The 22022-nt window shown below is 53.8% G+C and overlaps 1 protein-coding gene across 3 annotated transcripts; it reads right to left on the bottom strand.

The window, feature by feature from the left end:
• Positions 1 to 15001: 15001 nt before the first annotated feature.
• LOC137457714 (E3 ubiquitin-protein ligase TRIM35-like) lies at positions 15002 to 20116 on the bottom strand. 3 transcript variants are annotated; one of them, XM_068169560.1, is made up of 7 exons: positions 20003 to 20116; positions 18894 to 19293; positions 18069 to 18164; positions 17486 to 17716; positions 17315 to 17337; positions 16718 to 16839; positions 15002 to 15977 (listed from the first exon to the last, which is right to left on the bottom strand). In XM_068169560.1, exons 2-7 carry the CDS (start codon positions 19287 to 19289, stop codon positions 15412 to 15414), a joined length of 1434 nt encoding a protein of 477 aa, XP_068025661.1. In that variant the 5' UTR covers positions 19290 to 19293; positions 20003 to 20116; the 3' UTR covers positions 15002 to 15411. The 3 variants fall into 3 exon arrangements, with proteins under 3 accessions (XP_068025661.1, XP_068025663.1, XP_068025662.1); XM_068169562.1 differs by having other exon boundaries at positions 18903 to 19293; XM_068169561.1 differs by lacking the exon at positions 20003 to 20116 and adding an exon at positions 19777 to 19962.
• Between the last annotated feature and the right edge of the window lie 1906 nt (positions 20117 to 22022).

Here is a 22022-nt window from a genome sequence, read left to right as displayed (position 1 = left end):
CCCCACTCCTCTCTGGATGAAGATGCTGTTTAGAGGTCCCTCTAAGAAGGAATCCTCTGCCTTCCCTCTCTGCTCCCCTGTCCTTCTGCCTCCCAACCAGCACACCCAGCCCCAGGGGAGTGGGATGTGGTTGGAGTCCTGCTGCTGCTGTCACCCCCCAGGTTGAAATCTGTCACCCCCAAGCTGAAACCTGTCACCCCCCAGGCTGAACCCTCACTCACACCCCTAGTTTGGCCAGAGCTGTGGGAAGGATCCCACCTCTGGCCAGGCACACGTGGCACGGAGCGGGGGCTGAGCCCACCCCAAGGAGCTGCAACCCAGTTTCACGCCCTGATCTCCACCGTAGAGCCTCCGAGGTGCTGGGAACCTCCCTGTTTCCCACTCCCTTCCCTGATGGGGATCCCTCCATCTCCCATCCCTCCCCTGGTGGGGACCCCCCCGGGGATCCCTCCAATCTTCCATCCCCTTTCCTGATGAAGACCACCCTGTCTCCCATCCCTTTTCCTGATGGAGACTCCCCACATCTCCCATCTGCTTCCCTGGGAGAAACACCCAGTGATGGAGGAAGAGGGTGGAGGAATGCTGGGGGCTCTCTGCTCCCTGCCTTGAAGCTTGAGAAGGGACAGGAGCTTTCCTCCCCCAGTTTCTGTGGTGGAGGCAGGATGGCAGCCGCCCCCTCCCTCCCCGAGAGGTGAGCCGTGGGAAACATGGGGAACCAGGAGAGTTCCTCAGAAAGAGACGCTTATGAATTAATGCAAGAACTCCTTAAAAAGCATGGCAAGGTTATCTGTGGCCGTGATCTTAAGGGGATGCTGGAGTGGGTGCAGAACATCCTGACAGTTACAATATCTAGCATGTTTACGAGTGAAATCTAGGATCAAGTGGGGGTGAGGTTATGGGATGCTGCTACTACAGGGAATGTTGAGGCGCAGCGTATGCTCCCATGGTGGCGGATTATATTCGAGATGCTTAAAGCGCAAGAAGGGAACTCGGAACAGAGTATTGAGGGAGCTCAGGCCCCTCCTCCGTTACCCTCTAAGCTGCCACCAAAGCCGAAGCTGCGGACTGAGTCTCTGGGTACATACGCAGCAGAATACTACACCCCCACACATACCTACCCCCCCCCACCCCCCCCCCCCGGGGGACGACCTCCTAGATCCAGGTCCTGTCTATCCTGAACGGGAACCAGACCTTTATCTCCGGGATCCTCACGATGTGTGGGCTTCTATTAAGCGCCAAGCTTTGCGGGATGGAGACACTGAGGTTGCCGCAAGAATCGTGGCTCCTGTACTGTACGCGGGAAGAGGGGGTAACCCTCAATGGGAGGCTTTGTCCTTCCCAGTGATTAAAGAAAAAGAACTCCGTCGTACTGCCGCTGAGCATGGGCTCTCTTCTCCTTATTTCGCTAATCTTTTAACATCTATACTCGACAATCACGTAATGACACCATACGACTTAAAATCTCTAGCACAACTGTTGCTAACTCTGTCTCAGTATACTTTATGGGAGTTCCAGTGGAGAAAAGGGCTCCAAGCGCTCTTACTTGCATATGCGGGACATAACAATGAGGCTTTAGCGGCACTCACGTTGGATCACCTCATGGGCACAGGTCAACACACCGACCCGGCAGCGCAAGCCCGCGACTGCCCACGGGAAGCCCTGGAAGCATCACGAGAGGAGGCACGAAAGGCTTTTCTTAAAGTCCCGGACTCTCAAAAGCCACAAAAAGTTTTTACGAATATCGTTCCGGAACCGCGGGAACCTTATATGCAATTCATAGATAGGCTTAAACTGGCCTTAGAACGCCAAATCGATAATGGGGAGGCAAGGGAAATATTACTGTTGAAATTAGCTGTGGAAAATGCAAATGCAGATTGTAAGAAGCTGTTAAAATCTTTGCCTAATCAAAACCCCACCTTGCTAGAAATGATTGAGGCATGTAATAAGATAGGTACGATGGAATATAAGTATGAAGCTATGGCTGCAGCTTTTGCAGCTATGAATGGTCCAATGAATACAGGAGTTTGTTACGGCTGTGGGAAACCGGGTCATCTCAGAAAGAATTGTTTGGTAGCTAATACTGGAGCCAAACCTAAGGCACCCGGGATTTGCCCTAAGTGCCAGAAGGGGAGGCATTATGCTAACCAGTGTCGATCTAAGCATAATTCTCAAAGGCGGCCTGCGCAGGGAAACTGGATGCGGAGCGCGGGACGGCGCCGCGCGCAGACACAAATCATCCAGCCGTCACCGGCCAGCCAGATGCCGGCAGCACACATCTCTGACCTCCGCCCAGCAACAGCAGGCAGCGCTGTTGAATCCTGCTCGACAGCCACATGCCCTGATTTTTCAGTGGGACACAGGTGAAACAGACCCATTGCTTTTAATTGAGTGGGTTTTTCTTCCTAACCAGCCTGTTAAGACAATTTCTGTACAGCATGAAATGTTTGCCTTTTTAACCATTAAGGCCAGGCAGAGACTATTAACTTTAGCAGGGAGAGATTTTGATTGTATCTATGTTCCTGTTAAAGAGATTTACTTGCAGTGGCTTTTTCAGCAATCAGATGTTTTTGTTATGTCTTTAACAGCCTATGCAGGTCGACTCTCTATGCACCCGCCTTCACATAAATTGTTTCATCTTGACTTTTCTTTATCCCCTTTACCTCGTAGGAGTGAGCAACCACTGTCTGCCCCTACTGTTTTCACAGATGGATCGGGGAAGACTCATAAGTCTGTCATTGTTTGGTGGAACGATCAGTCCTTAACATGGGAGTCAGAGATTGCTGTAGTTCCTGGTTCGCCTCAGATAGTAGAATTAGCTGCAGTAGTACGAGTTTTTCAGAAATGGTCAGAGCCTTTTAATCTCGTTACAGACTCTGCCTATGTAGCAGGTATTGTTCAGCGAGCTGAGGCTGCAGTATTGAAGGAGGTGAGTAATCCTCAATTGTTTGACCTGTTACAGAAGCTGGTCTTTTTTCTAGGTTCAAGGAAACATCCTTATTTTGTCGTGCATGTTAGATCTCATACTACTTTACCAGGATTTATTGCAGAAGGAAATCGTCAAGCGGATTTTATGACATTAGCAGTGCAGGTATTGCCAGATCGCCTTGCACAAGCTAGGCTTAGCCATTCCTTTTTCCATCAGAACGCAGGAGGACTGAAACGGCAGTTTGGTCTGTCCTCACAGCAAGCTGCTAACATCATAGCTGTATGTCCTGACTGCCAGAAGCATTCTTTTCCTTCTGTTGCCAGTGGAGTTAACCCAAGAGGATTGCAGAGTTTACAATTGTGGCAAACAGATGTTACTCACTTTTCTGAATTTGGTAGTCTTAAATATATTCATTCTTCTATTGACACCTTTTCTGGAGCCTTGTATGCTTCTTGTCATACAGGGGAAAAGTCACAAGATGCTCGCAGACATTTTGTGCGAGCCTTTGCCACATTAGGTATTCCTGTTCCGATAAAAACAGATAATGGGCCAGCATATGTCTCTGCAACGCTTAAATCTTTTTTTGACTCTTGGGGAATTGTTCATATCACAGGTATTCCTTATTCTCCCACTGGACAGTCACTTACTGAACGTTCTCACCAAACATTGAAGCGTCTTTTATTACAACAGAAAGGGGGAATGGGAAGTACAATGCCAGAGGAGAGATTGCAGAAAGCTCTGTATGTATTTAATTTTTTTAATTGCTCCTTAGTAGATAGTAATCCTCCTATTGTTCGCCATTTTAGCAGTAGTACTTCTTTGGAAACATGAGAAAAAGCACCAGTGCTGATTCGAGGCCCTGAAACAGGAAAGATTTTAGGGCCATACCCTTTAGTAACATGGGGTAGAGGGTATGCTTGTGTTTCCACAGAAAGAGGCCCTCGGTGGATTCCAGCTAAGAACATTTGACCCTTTCGAGAGCCTTTATCACCTCCAAAGGAGGAAGTTGAAGAGGAGTAATTGATACTGAGAGACAGCGAGCTGCAGATTTCTGATCAATCTTCCAAGAACCCCTTTTTGTACTTGTTTAGTAGGACTGTCTTTGGATAAGTGGCTAGTTCCTTCATCTTTTAAATTGCTTGGTAATTGGGGACTTTTTCTCTGGCTTTGTAGTTTTCTTAGAACAATTATGTATGCTTTTACTGCTTTATTCTTTTTGCTACTTTTTTAACCTTGTTTATTGTAATGCTTATAGAGTTTGATTAATTGCTTTGTTAAGGGGATTCTTGTTATATAACAGAAGGGGGAAATGAAGGGTTAAATCTTGGAGAGCCGAGCTCCAAGCACTGCTGGACTGGTAAGAAGGAGACAGTGTTGGCCTTGATGGTTTGTGAACTATGGGAACTCAGTGCAGCAGTGCTGTTGGAGGAGGGCAGATATTTGATTACGTGTGGTTGTTATGACCTGAGAGGGTCAGACTTCAGACATACAGAAGATTGATGTAACAGAGTCCCTGTTCCTGTTGTAAACTGCTTCTGCGTTGTATTAGTTTTATAAAGAAGAATTCTGCATAATAAAGTGGACACCTGGCCTGCATCAGGCTGTGTCCCGTCTCTTAATCGCGGCAGCTCATCCCTGCCACCACCTCCTATTGGGCCAGGGGCTGTACGAACCGGGTACCAGCCCGGTGACATCACACCCAGCAGCTAGTCTTGGGCTGGGCCTGGGAGAAATAAAAAAAAACAGGAATGGGAAAAAAAAAGAAAAAGCCACAAAAATTCGCATTAAAAAAGGGAGAAAACGGTAAAAAGGAAAGGGGAGGGGGGAAGATGGGGGGGGAAGAGAATGGATTTGGGCTGGGAAAGGGGGGTTGGGTGGGTTATGGGGTGGGGGAAAAAGAAAGGGTGAGGCTGAAAAGAAAAAAAAATCATGTAAAAGAAGGAAAAATGATAAAAGGGAGGAAGGAGGTGGAGGGACAGAATGGGTGGGGAAGAAGGGCTGGGTTGGGCTGAAGAAGAGGTTTGGGGGCCTAGGGGAAAAAAAAAAACAACAAAGGAGGGGGGAATTAAAACCAACATTTAAAAAAAAAGGTGTGGGGGAAATGATCAAAGCAAATTTTGGGGGAGGAGGGGTGGAGGTGAAAGTGAGTAAGGGTGAAGGGATGGATTTGAGCTGAGAGTGAGGATTTTGGGCGGTGCTGGGGTGGAGTGATGGAATGAAGGGGCTGAGCACATGGTGGAAACCAAGGTTGGGGTCTCTGCGAGAGCTGGATAATGCTGGAGAGCCACCAAGTGACTAAACCATGGCACCAAGCACCCCATCAAGTCTCCTCCTGAACACCCCCAATGACGGCGACTCCACCACCTCCCCGGGCAGCCCATTCCAATGGGCAATCACTCTCTCTGGGAAGAACTTCTTCCTAACCTCCAACCTAAACCTCCCCTGGTGCAGCCTGAGACTGTGTCCTCTTGTTCTGGTACTGGCTGCCCGGGAGAAGAGACCAGCCTCCGCCTGGCTACAACCTCCCTTCAGGGAGTTGTAGACAGCAATAAGGTCACCCCTGAGTCTCCTCTTCTCCAGGCTAAGCAACCCCAGCTCCCTCAGCCTCTCCTCATAGGGCTTGTGTTCCAAACCCCTCACCAACTTTGTTGCTCTTCTCTGGACTCGTTCCAGCAGCTCAACATCTTTCCTAAACTGAGGGGCCCAGAACTGGACACAGTACTCGAGGTGCGGCCTAACCAGTGCAGTGTACAGGGGCAGAATGACCTCCCTGCTCCTGCTGGCCACACTGTTCCTGATGCAGGCCAGGGTGCCCTTGGCCCTCTTGGCCGCCTGGGCACACTGCCGGCTCATGTTCAGCCTACCATCGACCAGTACCCCCAGGTCCCTCTCTACCTGGCTGCTCTCCAGCCACTCTGACCCCAGCCTGTAGCTCTGCATGGGGTTGTTGTGGCCGATGTGCAGAACCCGGCACTTGGATGTGTTCAATCTCGTGCCCTTGGACTCTGCCCAGCCTGTCGAGGTCCCTCTGCAGAGCCTCTCTACCCTCCAGCAGACCAACTCCTGCCCCCAGCTTGGTGTCATCTGCAAACTTACTGCTGATGGACTCAATGCCCTCATCCAGATCATCAATAAAGATGTTAAAGAGCACGGGGCCCAGCACTGATCCTTGGGGCACACCACTAGTGACTGGCCGCCAGCTGGATGTGGCACCATTCACCACCACTCTCTGGGCTCGGTCCTCCAGCCAGTTCCTAACCCAATGCAGTGTGCTCCCGTCCAAGCCATGGGCTGACAGCTTGGCCAGCAGTTTGCTATGGGGGACGGTGTCCAAGGCCTTGCTGAGGTCCAGGTAGACTACATCCACAGGCCTCCCCACATCCACCAGGCGGGTCACCTGATCATAGAAGGAGATCAGGTTGGTCAGGCAGGACCTGCCCTTCCTAAATCCATGCTGGCTGGGCCTGATCCCTCGGCCATCCTGTAAGTGCATCCCTTCCCTCCAGAAGGATCTGCTAAAGATTAGGTGATGAGCAAGCTCCTTGCTGGAGCACCCCCACCCTGGCTTGGCAGGGTCTAGGTGCACACACAGGTGGGGCTGCTATGGGTGGAGTGCCAGTGGGAGGTGTGAGGAGCTGCAGAAGGAATGGAGCATGGCCCCGAGGCAGAAGGGAGGAAAGAGTCAAGATGTAACAGCCACACGGGGCACAAACAGCCATTGTGAGGCCCCACGTGGCTGTGGGAGGTGGCAAGGGCCAGGCTGCAGCTGGCACTGGGATGGGTGACACCCCACAGGGTTGGGAGGTCTGGATACTCTGCTCAAATGCTGCTTTGAGGTCCTCATAATCCAGGCTCAGGGCACAAACCCCTCCCTGCCACCCTGTGTTGGTGGTCACAGTTCAGCTCATGGCTGCCTGTGGTGGTTGGGACCAGGGAGATGCTGGAGGGGGGTCACATCCACAAGCGCCTTCTTGTCCCCCAGCTCCACAGGAGCTGCATTCAAGGGGATGGATCTTGTTTGCAGAGATGTTTTGGATGCCCCATCCCTGGAAGTATTCAAGGCCAAGTTGGATGGGACTTTGAACAACCTGTTCAAAGGATTCAGCTCCTGAAGCCCACCTATGAGGCTACAGCTCTGGAAAAACTTGGTGGTCACCATCCCTAAGGGTCGTCACCTTCCACCCCACAAAGTCTTCTGGCTCCAAGGCAAAATCATAGACTCTAACACCACAGAATCCTTTTGATTGGAGAGACCTTTATGGTTGTGAAGTCCAACCATTAACCCAGCACTGGCAGGCCACCACTAAACCATGTCCCTCAGCACCACAGCTACACAGCTTTCAAACCTCTCCAGGAATGGGGACTCCATCACTGCCCTGGGCAGCCTGGTCCAGGCCTTGACAACCCTTTTGGAGATGAAATTGTTCCTCATGTCCATCCCAAACTCCCCCCCAGCACAATCTGAGGCCCTGCCCTTATCACTTGTTACTTGGTAGAAGAAAAGGGATTATCTCTAGCATAGGTGGCTGGAGAGAAGGTTGCATGTGGAGCCAGGGGGAAAGAATCCAGCAGTGAGAGGGTGCCACAGAAGTTCTGAGCAAGGGGTTTGCAGCTTCTTCTGGGCTGGACCACAATGGAGACCATGTGGGAAGGTTCATTTGTCCCAGGATGCCTCAGCTGAGAGCAGCCAACCAGAGGAACCCATAGAGCTGGGGTGAGCATACCCACGAGTTTCCCCCAGAGCCCTTTCCCATCCTCCAGCCTTGCTACAGAGGGTTGCAGGGGTGGATGTCAGTTCTGCGTTCCCCCTCCCTCGCTTCCTCTCCTCGGACACCTCCACCCTCTCCTCCAAGAGGTTCAATATTCACAGATGCTCCAGCAAGAAGCCCCTCAGGTTTGGCTCCTCCACGTCCCAGGAGATTTCTGGCCTCGGGAAGGAGCAGCCAGTAAATCCCAGCCATCCAGGGCACAGGTTTAGACCCCATCCCACCTGCCCCAGCGCTGAGGACCCAGGTGCAGGATCCATCACCACGACTCTGCCTCCAAGAGCTAGGCGCATCCTAGGAAACCTCCATTGTTGGGTGGGATGGGGGAGGGGGGGAGGGTGTCCCGAATTGCTCCCCCCCCCCCCGCATCCCTCCGGAATGCTACAACCCCAGCGCCGACTGGTACCCGAGGGGAGGGGTTGGGTGGGAAGGGGGTGGGGGAAAGGTGCTGTCCTCCCTCGGATTGGGCAGAAATGACATCATCACCGGTCTGCGAACCAATGGGAAAGCCGCCTGAGGCTCGGAAAGATCGTCCGTCCCTTTACATGGGGGGGGGATATGGGGGCGCTGAGGTGGGGGTGGGCTCAGTTGGGGTGGGGGACTTAATTGCATTCAGCTCAGTTGCATCCACACCCCCTTCCCCATCTATCACTCCCTTCCCCATCCATCACTCCCAACCCTGGCATGAGCAGCCAGGAACAATGTTAGAAGGAAATTAATAGTGAAATAATGATACAAAAAGATCTAATAACACAAAAAATGTAACAATGCAAACATTATAATAATACAAACAATATATTAGGATAGGATAGGATAGGATAGGATAGGATAGGATAGGATAGGATAGGATAGGATAGGATAGAATAGAATTAACCGGGTTGGAAGAGACCTTTGAGATCAAGGAGTCCAACCTATCACCCAACACCATCTAATCAAGTAAACCATGGCACCAAGCACCCCAGCCAATCTCTTCCTAAACACCTCCAGTGATGGTGACTCCACCACCTCCCTGGGCAGCACATTCCAATGGCCAATCTCTCTTTCTGGGAAGAACTTCTTCCTACCATCCTGTTGGGGTTTGTTTTGAGCAAGAGGGGACTTGGGTCCCAGGAACACCTGTGCAATTCAGGCCTTGAAGAATTCTCTGTTGATAATATAGTGGTGGAGTAGGAGCTGTGAGAAAGTGCTGATTGCTTGGTATGCTGAAGTCCAGCTGCCCCTGAGAAGGGAGGCAAGCAAGATAAGGAGGAGGCGAGATCTGGGAAAGAGAGCAATTAGGCCGGATAGAAGAATTCCACAGAGTTGTGAAAACAATGATGTAACCTTTTAGAGAGAAACCAATAGTATGTTGCCAAGTGGGCATAATTATAGCAAACTGTATATAAGATGTGTCTGATGCTCAATAAAGTTGGATTCCGCTGATCACATTGATTGTATAGCGGCCCCTTCTTGCAACACCATCCAGCCTGAAACTCCCCTGGCGCAGCTTGAGACTGTGTCCTCTTGTTCTGGTGCTGGTCACCCGGGAGAAGAGACCAACCCCCACCTGGCTACAACCTCCCTTCAGGCAGTTGTAGACAGCAAGAAGGTCTCCCCTGAGCCTCCTCTTCTCCAGGCTAAGCAACTCCAGCTCCCTCAGCCTCTCCTCATAGGGCTGTGCTCCAAACCCCTCCCCAGCTTTGTTGCCCTTCTCTGGACACCTTCCAGCAGCTCAACATCTTTCCTAAACTGCGGGGCCCAGAACTGGACACAGGACTCAAGGTGTGGCAGTGATGATGATATACTGATGATGGTATACTAATAATATAAATAATACTGATGCTAATACTGAACTAATATTATATCCTTCCAATAGCTGTAAGGATCACAGGATGTTAGGGGTTGGAAGGGACCTCTGGAGATCTTCAAGTCCGACCCCCCCTGCCAGAGCAGGACCATAGAATCCAGCACAGGTCACACAGGAATGCATCCAGACAGGGCTGGAAAGTCTCTAGAGAAGGAGACTCCACAACCTCTCTGGGCAGCCTGTTCCTGTGCTCTGTCACCCTCACAGTAAAGAAGTTCCTCCTCATGGTGAGGTGGAACCTCCTGTGCTGTAGTTTCCATCCTTGTCCTGTCACAGGGCACAAGTGAGCAGAGGCTGTCCCTGTCCCTTCTTTCCTGACACCCAACCCTCAGATATTTATAGACATTGATTAGATGCCCTCTCAGTCTTCTCTCTAGCTTGGAGAAGGTCCTGCCAGCAGTACCCACCATATCCCAGGTTGGTTCTCAGGGTCAGGGAAGGCTGTGTTGGCTACTAAGGAGGCTCCCACACAAACCCCACCTGTGCCTTATCAGAGCTCCCCTCAACTTCATCCTTCAGTGAATCCTGGGTTCAGTTTTGGGCTCCTCACAACAAGAAGGACTTTGAGGGGCTGGAGCATGTCCAACAAAGAGCAAGAAAGCTGGTGAAGGGTTTGGAGCACGTGTCTTGCGAGGAGAGGCTGAGAGAACTGGGGTCGTTCAGAGGAAAGGAGGCTCAAGGGAGAATTCACTCTCTACAGCTCCCTGAAAGCACGTTGGAGTGAGGTGGGGCTCAGTCTCTTCCCAAGGAACAAGTGACAGGGCACAAGGAAACTGCCTTAAGTTCTGCCAGGGAAGGTTTAGGTTGGACATGAGGAACAATTTCTTCCTCAGAAGGGTTGCCAAGCCCTGGGACAGGCTGCCCAGGGCAGTGATGGAGTCCCCATCCCTGGAGGGGTTTAAAAGCTCAGCCCCAGGGAGACATCACCCACTGCTGCAGGCTGGGTGATGAATGTCCTCCGGAGGAGAGGTCCATGCTGGTGGGAGGAGCAGCTTCAGTGCCTTGGTTTCCACGTCAAGGCATTTCTTTGTGTCTGGGGCAATGGAAATAATCTCAGCAAAGATGCAGGTACCATTTATTGCACAAACCCCCAGTTTTAGGTTCCCTCTTCTGGGGGGAGTGGTGGTGACAGCACCAGGGGACAGCACAGGGATGGCAATTGGATGCTCACACTCACGTTGGAGTGAGGTGGGGCTCAGTCTCTTCCCAAGGAACAAGTGACAGGGCACAAGGAAACTGCCTTAAGTTCTGCCAGGGAAGGTTTAGGTTGGACATGAGGAACAATTTCTTCCTCAGAAGGGTTGCCAAGCCCTGGGACAGGCTGCCCAGGGCAGTGATGGAGTCCCCATCCCTGGAGGGGTTTAAAAGCTGTGTAGCTGTGGTGCTGGTTTAGTAGTGACCTGGCAGTGCTGGGTTAATGACTGGACTTGATGATCTTAAAGGTCTTTTGCAGCCTAAACGATTCCAGCTGTGAATAAATGCTCAGCCCCAGGGAGACATCACCCACTGCTGCAGGCTGGGTGATGAATGTCCTCCGGAGGAGAGGTCCATGCTGGTGGGAGGAGCAGCTTCACTGCCTTGGTTTCCACGTCAAGGCACTTCTTTGTGTCTGGGGCATGTGGTGAAGAGGTTATTAAATTTATTAATATGAAATATGAATTATGAAAATATAAATTTATTAATTATCAAACTATTAATAACCGATGAATCACCAACTTATATACATGTTCTAGTGCACGTTCGTGAAATAGATTCCACAACTGGCTTAGTGTTATGATTATAACGTAATTGAACTATCTATAAACCCTTTCTGTATTTATATAACGAAGGGTGCAGTTCCGCCGCTTGGCCACTAGATGGAGACTCGGCGGGACGCGGGCGGCTTCTGGCTATACACAGCAATATTATAATCTTTCTGTGCGTCAGCGCTTACTCTGCTAGACGCGGATACTTTGAACTGAGTGCTAGTGGGTGGAAAGCACGTGGACGATATTCAATTCCCTTCAGATAACAGGGATCGGTCCTGGACAGGGTCGGTCCGTGGGATCGGCCCTCAGAAGTCGGCTCGCACGGCAGGGTGGGACAACGGTGGCCGGTAGGCGGGCTCGAACGACGGAAGCAGGCGAAGCTACGGGGGTCGGCCCAACCACGGCGGTTCTCGGGGCTGATGCAAACAGCCTCGGGGAGAGAATGCGGCTGCGTTAGGCGGCGGATTCTCTTTACCGAGCTTAAAGGAACAACAGGACTCTCGTAGTGGTCCCGGGTCCGGTGCAGTATAAGCACGAACAATGCTTTGGTTTTCCCTGGGATTCACAGGGCTCAGAGCGGCACTCGGCGGCTCCTCAGAGCGGCACTCGGCGGCTCCTCTCCCGCTACGGCGGGGCTAAGCATACGTGGACTCGGTATGGATCAAGTCCCTTCTCCCCGGCAACTGGGCAGATCTTACCCTCGGGGGTTTGGTCCAGTCCTCCGGTGGCACGATGGGCTCTCCCGATCGGCACGGCCGGCTGCAGCAACGCTGAACTCCTCAGGCTCAGCGAAGGTCCTCCCTCTGGGCTTCTTCAACGATGCAGAGGCTTCCAGTATGCGTGCATGTATAACAGAAGCTAACAACAATAAGCTCAATGGCAAAGGCTGCAGCTCGAGAGTTACTCTCTCGAGCAAGCATAGAGACAAAGTAAATGAGGGGGCAACGTGTTTACCAACTGGGGTAATACTTATAGATTCCTCGAGGCTGGGCTTGACCAATGGGCACTCTCATAAGCAACTGGCTTCAGCCTATAGAAAGTGTGAAGCTAGAATTATGCCCATACGTGGTGTCAGCACGAGCGCTGCATGCGCTGGGTGCGTGCAAGCCTGGCTAATGCCTTGGCTTTTGTCTTCCTCCAGGAGGAGGGGGAACTTGCCCACATGCTGGGACAAGATTCAGTATCGGGGCATAATGTGCCTTCACCACAGGGCAATGGAATTAATCTCAGCAAAGATGCAGGTACCATTTATTGCACAAACCCCCAGTTTTAGGTTCCCTCTTTTGAGGGGGAGTGGTGGTGACAGCACCAGGGGACAGCACAGGGATGGCAATTGGATGCTCACACCGATTTTCCTCCTCTCCCCATATCCAGGGATGCTCATCTGGGCATGGATAACATCAGCTGACGTAATGAAGTTGGACACCCCACACCGCACGCCTCAGCATCTCCCTTTTGTTTTCTGCCTGCCTGCTCTTGTTACAGTATCACACAGTATCACAGTATAACTTAGGTTGGAAAGGACCTCGAGGATCATCGAGTCCAACCTATCAACACAGACCCCATGACTAGACCATGGCACCAAGTGCCACGTCCAATGTCCCCTTGAACGCCTCCAGGGTCGATGACTCAACCACCTCCCTGGGCAACCCGTTCCAATGACGAATGACTCGCTTGGTGAAGAACTTCCTCCTCGCCTCGAGTCTGAACCTCCCCTGGCGCAGCTTGAGACTGTGTCCCCTTGTTCTGGTGCTGGTTGCCTGGGAGAAGAGGCCAACCCCTTCCTGGCTACAACCACCTTTCAGGTAGTTGTAGAGGGCAATGAGATCACCCCTGAGTCTCCTCTTCTCCAGGCTAAACAATCCCAGCTCCCTCAGCCTCTCCTCATAGGGCTTGTGTTCAAGGCCCCTCCCCAGCCTTGTTGCCCTTCGCTGGACACATTTGAGTGTTTCGATGTCCTTCTTAAACTGAGGGGCCCAGACCTGGACACAGTACTCAAGGTGCGGCCTAACCAAAGCAGAGTACAGGGGCACAATGACCTCCCTTCTCCTGCTGGCCACACTATTCCTAATGCAGGCCAGGATGCCATTGGCCCTCCTGGCCACCTGGGCACACTGCTGGCTCATATTCAGCTGGCTGTCGATCAGCACCCCCAGGTCCCTCTCTGTTTGGGAGCTCTCCAGCCACTCCGACCCCAGCCTGTAGCTCTGCATGGGATTGCCGTAGCCAAAGTGCAGCACTCGGCACTTGGACTTGTTGAATGACATCCCATTGGACTCTGCCCATCTGTCCAGTCGGTTGAGGTCCCTCTGCAGAGCCTTTCTACCCTCTAACTGACTAACATCTGCCCCTAACTTGGTGTCATCTGCAAACTTGCTGATGACTGACTCGACCCCCTCATCCAGATCATCGATGAAGATGTTAAAGAGCACGGGGCCCAGCACTGATCCCTGGGGGACACCACTGTTGCCTGGCCGCCAGCTGGATGTGGCACCGTTCACTACCACTCTCTGGGCCCAGCCCTCCAGCCAGTTCCTAACCCAGCACAGAGTGTTACGGTCCAAGCCACGGGCTGACAGCTTAGCCAGCAGTTTGCTGTGGAGGACAGTGTCAAAAGCCTTGCTGAAGTCCAGGTAGACCACATCCACAGGCCTCCCCACATCCACCAGACGGGTCACCTGATCATAGAAGGAGATCAGGTTGGAGAGGCAGGTGCGCAGTTATTGCCGCCAGGATAATCTGCTCCATCACTTTCCCTGGCACTGAGGTCAGGCTGACTGGCCTGTAATTTCCAGGTTCCTCCATCCGACCTTTCTTATGGATGGGGACCACATTGGGCAGCTTCCAGTCATCTGGGACCTCACCGGTGAGCCAGGACTGGAGGAAAATGATGGAGAGTGGCCTAGCTAGCACATCTGCCAGCTCTCTCAGCACCCTAGGATGGATCCCATCTGGTCCCATGGACTTGTGAGTATCCAAGTGGCTCAGCAGGTCCCGAACTAATTCCTCATGGATTTCCGGCGCATTACACTGCTCCCCGACCCCATCTCCCAGCTCAGGAGGGCACTCGTCCTGAACTCCTCCTGCCTTGCTGTTAAACATTGAGGCAAAGAAGGTGTTCAGGACCTCAGCCTTTTCCTCATCTTTGGTCACCATGTTCCCCTCCAGGTCCAATAGGGAGTGCAGGTTCTTCCTGCCCTTCCTAGGAAGCATCCTCTGTGATCAGGGAGAAACCATGGAAACCACCCATTAATATCAGCATCCTGCCAGAGAGGTCCTGTCTGGCCGGGCTGCGTGGGCAGCCGCGGCATCCCAGCTCACCAAGCACCTTCTCTTTCCCCAGAGTATCACCTTGGAGCCCCAAGTGCTCACCAGAATGGAAAGACAGACCTTTTGGGCAGGATTAAGATCAAGGCAGACCCAGCATGGGGTTGCAGAGGGTGGTTTTGAGCCGCCTCTCATCCCACTTCTGAGACACTTCTACTTCCAAACACCAACCTGCACATCATCACCAGACTCCTGCAGCTGGGCATTTGTGGAAAAGCCTTTCAAAGGGATAAAGTCGTGGGGAGAAGGGGGAGGAGGAAAGGGCTTGTTCATGGAATCATAGAATTGTTGGGGTTGGAAGGGACCTCAAGGATCATCCAGTTCCAATGGGAAAGGAGCTGGGGGCGGGGCAGGGGAGGGTTGGGGGGGGCACAGAAGCACAGAATCATATCAGGACAACCTTTATTAATAACTTTTTTTTAAAAAACACACTAAATAGACACTTTTATTGCTTCTTATCTTTTCTTCCTTCTTTCCTTTTCCTCTCTTTTCTTTACCTTTCTTTTCTTTTCCTCTCTTTTCCTTTCTTTTCTTTTCCTCTCTTTTCTTTACCTTTCTTTTCTTTTCCTCTCTTTTCTTTTCCTTTCTTTTATCTTTTCTTTTCTTTTCTTTTCTTTTCTTTTCTTTTGGTTGCTTTGCTTTGCTTTTCATTGCTTTTCATTGCTTTTCTTGCTTTGCTTTTCTTCCTTCTTTTCTTCATTCTTTTCTTCCTTCCTTTCTTTTCCCTAAGGAAAGCTGAAGGGGGAAAATAAAGCACTTGGGGAACCCCAAATGCAGGTGAAGGTGGTGGTACGGCCGTTAAACAGAGACATCCTCCTGGACGTGGACCCGGAGGGGGCAGATGCGGAGGGGCTCGTGCATGGCGCCCACGGCCGCAGGCCCCACGTAGAAGTAAGGGTAGACGGCGGTGCTGAACTTCTTGTGGAAGGTGTAGATGTGGGCCCGGCAGTCGGCGTCATAGAAGGACAGCTCCCCTTCGTCGCAGTCCAGCTCCACCCGGATGCGCTTGACGCTGCCCAGGGTGGTCTCCAGGCGCGTGGCGTTGGAGGCTCCGTCCATCTCGATGTCGATGCCGGGCAGGTGATAGATGTACCAGAAGCCAGAGCGAGCGTCGTGGTGGAAGGGCCACTGGGTGCCGCTGGGCGGCCGAGCCACCCCCACACGCCAGTTCGTGACGCCGCCCAGGTCCACCTCCCAGGTGTGGAAGCCGTCTAAGAAGCCCCGAGAGCCCAGGATGCAGGGGGCCGAGGTGAAGCGCTCAGGGTTCTCCACCAGCATCTTGTAGCCTCTGTTGGTGACGCTGGTGAGGTCCTCTGACACCTCAAGCCAGCCCGCCGCGGAGTTGGGGTTGAAGGTGAAGGGGACTGTGGTGGGGACATGTGTGTTAGGAGTCTGGACTGCTGCAGGGATGAGCTGATGGGGGGACAGTAGCCCTGCAGGTATCCATCCATCCTTCCATCCACCCATCCTTGCATCCATCTCTCCATCCACTTGTCCTTGCATCCATCCATCCATCCACCTGTCCTTGCATCCATCCATCCATCCACCTGTCCTTCCACCCATCATTCCATCCATCCATCCATCCACCTGTCCTTGCACCCATCCTTCCATCCGTCCATCCATCCATCCATCCACCGTCCATCCACTTGTCCTTGCACCCATCCATCCATCCATCCATCCATCCATCCATCCATCCACCTGTCTTTGCACCTATCCTTCCATCCATCCATCCATCCATCCATCCATCCATCCATCCATCCATCCACCTGTCCTTGCATCCATCCATCCATCCATCTGTCTTTGCACCCATCCTTCCATCAATCTGTCCTTGCACCCATCCATCCACCCACCCACTCATCCATCCATCCATCCCCCAGCTCACCATGGAGAAACACACCCTCAAGGGTTTCTCTTCTAGGGTGCAAATGCCCCAAAGCAGCCTTTACATTCTCTACCTCCCCTCCTCGGGCCCATCAGCCACAGGCATGGCTGCTCCATGCTCCTCTTCTCTCCAGAACCCACCACCCTTGAGGCTGCGCCATGCAAAAGCTGTTTGAGCTCGTGCTGGGACAACCATCCTTTGGAGGGGGACTCAGCACCTCACCTACAGTGATGATGTTGAGCATCTTTTTCCACACGTTGTACTGCACTGAGCCCAGGTACTTGGCAACGTCAAAAAACATCCCTACAGGCATGCCCTCTCGTTCCTCAGCTGTACAGGCAATCCTTGGGTAGGGACAGAGGACAGAGATGGGTCAAGGATGGAGGAAGGCAGTGGGTTGGATCCCCTGGCACCCCATGTTTTGGCAAAGCCTTCCCCACTAACACAGTCCATCTCCTTTTGGGCTTTTCTCCACAACCCAGGAGGGTAGACACTGATGGTGGGACGATCTCAGCACCAACATCAAGGTTTTAATGCTGCCCCCAAGACCTGCGGTGCTGCTTTGTGTCTGCATGTGTGCTCCTTCACCCTGCCCAGAAGCACCAAGGGGTGCTGCCTTGGCCTTGGGGCCCTCCAGTACCACCTTCTGCTGGAGCACCCAGACCCAGAAGGGATGTGCTGGTACAGGAAGTCGCTTGGGGCAGTGACCTCACTCTGCATCCAGGCAGGAGACCCCATTCAGGGAGGGATAGTGGGGGCTCAGCCACCTCCAGCACCCTGTGCCACTCGGCATGGGATGCAGTGGGGACCAGGACTTACCTGCACTTGCGGTTCTTGCGAGCCTGCAAGAGAAGAAGACATCGAGCATCAGACCCCCACTTGTAAAGAGTCCCAGGGGCTTATAAACACCCAAAGGTTCGCCCACCACTCTGCACGAGTGGCAGGAGGGTGCCAGGGCAGAGGTGGCACCCCGTAGGGCATGGACTTTACCATGAGGAAGGTGTAGTCGTCCTCCTTGAGGTCGTTCTGGAGCTGCTTGGCTTCGTTGAGCAGGGTGTGGCAGTTCTCCAACAGCTGCTTCATCTTGCCCTCGATGAAGTCCTGCTTGTGCTGCACCTCCTCCTGCAGCTCGTCCAGCAGTGCCTGCTCCTCACTGCACAGGAAGCTGTGCAGCTTCTCAAACTCCTGCTTGATCTGCTCCCTCAGCTGCGTCACCTCCGCCTGCCCCGTGGAGGGATGTCACCACCTCCCATCAGAATCCACAGCTCCCCTGGGCTCCCCCAGCCTCCTCCTAAACTTTCCTCCTGAGCCTTCCAACCAGCTCCAGTGCTCAGGGACTCGCTAGGCTCCCACTGGGATCCTCCACTCCACAAATCAATGTCCCAGCCAGCCTCATCCCTCTGGTGCTCAATTCCTCATTGGAATCCTTCCTCCCCCCCAGCAGCGCTCCCCTCGCTCAAGGACAGAGCAGCCCAGGACAGTTCCACCCCAGAGCCAGCTGCACCTCAGGGGTGTGTGTGCACGTGTGTACACGTGTGCCAGGATCAGGCCCTACTGGGGAGGGGCCACACACCTGGTTGTGTTTCAAGATGGCCTCGTAGGCACGATGGGCGGTCCCAAAATCCTTCACTTTATCCCGCAGGGAGGTCTCCATGTTCTTCAGCTTGGCCTGTGGAGAGGAAATGCCTTCAGGAACCTCACAAGCCTATGCCCAAGTGGAAAAAGAGCACCAAACCCAGCAGGGTAAGGTTAAGCAGGATCCTCGCTCGAGTCAAGCTTTCCCCTCCTGCAGCCTGAGATCTGCCAGCGCTGGATGGGGTCAGTGTGGTGCGGGGCTGGGCAACGCGAGCCTGGGGAGCTTTGCTCCGTGGTGAATCCTCCCTTACATTTTTAAACCCTTCTGCTGGTGCACACTCAAATCCCTGCCTGTCTTGGTGCTGACAGCAGCTCCCAGGGAGGCTCAGCACCACGGGCAGATGGCCAGGCCTTGTCCAACAGCAGCACCACGTCCTCCCTGCAACATTTGAAATCTGGCTCATCCCCCACGGGTGACTCAGGGAGGCAGCAGCTGCTTTCCTGGATGGGAAACGCAGCGGGGCCTGGCACGCTGCCCAGCTGCTGGCCAGAGCCCCATCCTCTCCTACTCCTCCCCACACAGCCGTGGCCCATCCTGCCCCGCAGGGCCCGGGGTTGTGTCCCCATCCTACATCCCTTCCTCGGCTGGGCAAATTGTGCAACCACTCCCAGCCTCGAGGCACCGCTGCAACAATCAGCTGCTGCAATAACCAGCATGTCTGGGTCCAGCCCGGCCTGCCCGAGGATCAACAAGCCAAAGAAACGTGGGGACCAGCCCACCCTTCAAAACCCCTCAAAGAATCCGCCCACTCCCCTTCCCCACAGAGCAAACCGCTGGGGCAAAGCATGCCAGCTCCTTGTCCTCCAGGCAGAAGAGTTTGGCCTCTTGGTGGTGCAGGGGACAGAGGGCGGCTGCCTGGCCTCGCCGCTGTCGTTCCTCCTTGAGGATCTTCTCCACCAGGTTGTTGAGCGTGTGGTTGATGCGGAGGTCGTCCAGCGAAGAGCGCTCCTTGCACACGGGGCAGACGTGAGCGCCGTGCTCCCAGGAACGGGTCACGCAGCCCTTGCAGAAGTTGTGGCCGCAGCCCAGCGTCACGGCTTCCCGAAAAGGGTCGTAGCAGATGGGGCACAGCAGCTCTTCCTTGAAAGTGGCCGTGGGGGACGTGGTGGCAGAGGCGGGCACTAAGCTGCTGATCGAGACGCTGGCTTCCCTCTCCATGGCACTGGAGGGAGAAGCGATGGATGGAGGGAAGCCGGAGCAGGATTTCCCGAGAGCCCCAGTTGGAAAAACAGCCCCGTTCCTGATGCAATCGTTTTCCTGCCTGTGACACCCCGCAGCTCCCTCCCCGGGCAGGCACCAGCCTGAGTGACACCGGCCCGGGCCACTGGCAGCCACCAAGGGCGGGCAGGCACCGGCGAGCGTGCCGGGATGAGCCGGCAACGTGGGGAAGTGAGCCGGGGGTGGCCGGACCCTTCGAAGGTCTTGTCCCTGTGTTCGAACCCTCAGCTTCGGGGTGGTCCCCGGTACGTGACCCCCACTCCCGAGACTCTTCTCCAGTGCCACAACCCCCTCGGACTTTCCGGTGTCCGGTCTCGAAGCACCAGACCCCTTCGGGGCGGCTGTGCCACCCGGTCCCCGGACCCACTCCCCTACCCCCGGTGCTCCTCTGCTGCCCGGTGCCCCATTCTCAGTGCTGCTCCGATACCCGGATCGGGACGCTCATCCTAGGTGCCCGGACCCGGACCCTCTCAGCCATGGCAGTGCCAGTGCCCGCTGCCCCAGTCCCGGTGCTGTTCCGGTGCCCTGACCAGGGCTCGCAGTCCCGGAGCTGCTGCGGTGTCCGGACGCCGACTCCTCGGTGCCCGTGCACATGGGGTGCCCGTGCACATGGGGTGCCCAGCGCTGGATGTGCGTGCGGATGTGTGTCTTACCACTCCGAGGGCGAGTAGCAGCGCCTGGAGCGGCCTCTGCGCCGGGCAAGGCGGCGGGAGGGGGTCCGGCTGCCCGCCTGCCGGTAGTGTGGGGCTCAGCCCGTGCCGGCGGAGGTGGAGGCACCGAAGGGGCGGGACGGAGCGGGCGGGGGCCGGCCTGAAGCCTCTGGGGCGGGACCTCGCCAGGCACAGCCTCACTACCCCTCGCCCCCTCTCCGGAGGCTCTGCCGTCTACCCACTTGTTCGCCTCCCTTTGTGATTGCAGGAGCTGGAGGTTGCTCTTTTCCCGAGTTCCCAAAAATTCCCTGAATATCGAGAGCCCTGCGGAGAAAGACCTGGGGGCGCTGGTGGGTGAAAAGCTGGACGTGAGCCGGCAATGTGTGCTCGCAGACCAGACGCCAACCGCGTCCTGGGCTGCATCCAAAGCAGTGTGGCCAGCAGGTCAAGCGAGGAGATTCTGCCCCTCTGCACTGGTAAGACCCCACCTGCAGTGCTGGGTCTAGCTCTGGGGTCTTCAGCACAGGAAAGATATGGACCTGTTGGGACAGGAGGAGGCCACAATCATGATGCAAGAGCTGGAACCCTTCTGCTGTGAGGACAGGCTGAGATTTGAAGTTGTTGTTCCGCCTGAAAAGGAGGCTCCAGGGAGACCTTATTGCTGCCTTTCAGTATTTCAAAGGGACCTACAAGCAAGATGGGGAGGATCACAGGGAGGTGGTGGAGTCACCATCACTGGAGGTGTTTAGGAAGAGACTGGATGGGGTGCTTGGTGCCATGGTTTAGTTGATTAGATGATGCTGGGTGATAAGTTGGACTCGAGGATCTCAAAGGTCTTTTCCAACCTGGTCTATTCTATTCTATTCTATTCTATTCTATTCTATTCTATTCTATTCTATTCGGCATGGGTTATTGGTGATCTGGCAGTGCTAATGGTTGGAGATGACGATCTTAAAGGTCACTTTAAACCAGAACAATTCTATGATTCTAATCTTCTCAGCAGGGTCTGATGTGACAGGACCAGGGGAGATGGTTTTAAACAAAGAGGGGGGAAAATGATGCTTGGTCTGTGCTCCTCTGTCACATTACTGCAGGAGTCATCATGGAAATCACAGCTGTTGCCCATGACCTGGAAAGGACCACAATGATCCTAGGACACTGGCTGGCTTTTGGTTAGAATAGAATAGAATAGAATAGAATAGAATAGAATAGAATAGAATAGAATAGAATAGAATTAACCAGGTTGGAAAAGACCTTTGAGATCATCGAGTCCAGCCTATCACCCAACACCATCTGATCAACTAACCCATGGCACCAAGCACCCCATCCAGTCTCTTCCTAAACACCTCCAGTGATGGTGACTCCACCACCTCCCTGGGCAGCACATTCCAATGGCCAATCTCTCTTTCTGGGAAGAACTTCTTCCTACCATCCAGCCTGAACCTCCTCTGGCACAGCTTGAGACTGTGTCCTCTTGTTCTGGTGCTGGCCACCCGGGAGAAGAGACCAACCCCCACCTGGCTACAACCTCCCTTCAGGGAGTTGTAGACAGCAAGAAGGTCTCCCCTGAGCCTCCTCTTCTCCAGGCTAAGCAACCCCAGCTCCCTCAGCCTCTCCTCATAGGGCTGTGCTCCAAACCCCTCCCCAGCTTTGTTGCCCTTCTCTGGACACCTTCCAGCAGCTCAACATCTTTCCTAAACTGAGGGGCCCAGAACTGGACACAGGACTCAAGGTGTGGCCTAACCAGTGCTGAGTCCAGGGGCAGAATGCCCTCCCTGCTCCTGCTGGCCACACTGTTCCTGATGCAGGCCAGGATGCCCTTGGCCTTCTTGGCCACCTGGGCACACTGCCGGCTCATGTTCAGCCTGCTCTTAACCAGTACCGCCAGGTCCCTTTCTGCCTGGCCGCTCAGCACCACAGCTTGAGTGGACCTGATGATCTTGGAGGTCTCTTCTTACAATTGTATTAATATAGGGCTCTGTGAGGATTGGTGGATCCTGGCCTGTATTAGAAATGCTGTGTC

The sequence above is a fragment of the Melanerpes formicivorus genome, unplaced genomic scaffold, assembly GCF_026170545.1.
Source record: "Melanerpes formicivorus ecotype bairdi unplaced genomic scaffold, bMelFor1.0.p_v2 SCAF_194, whole genome shotgun sequence".
In the NCBI taxonomy this organism is placed as follows: domain Eukaryota; kingdom Metazoa; phylum Chordata; class Aves; order Piciformes; family Picidae; genus Melanerpes; species Melanerpes formicivorus.
The sequence above is the reverse complement of the archived record's forward strand: the minus strand, read 5'-3'. Positions and strand labels throughout refer to the sequence as shown.

What these genes read in the sequence shown, in the direction of transcription:
- LOC137457714 (XM_068169560.1), bottom strand. Translation starts at nt 19,289, where the DNA reads ATGGAGAGGGAAGCCAGCGTCTCGATCAGCAGCTTAGTGCCCGCCTCT. An exon ending in TTGCCCCAGCGGTTTGCTCT is followed by an intron (nt 18,165 to 18,893) that starts GTGGGGAAGGGG and finishes TCCTCTCCACAG; the next exon opens with GCCAAGCTGAAGAACATGGA. An exon ending in GCTCAACATCATCACTGTAG is followed by an intron (nt 15,978 to 16,717) that starts GTGAGGTGCTGA and finishes TCCCCACCACAG; the next exon opens with TCCCCTTCACCTTCAACCCC.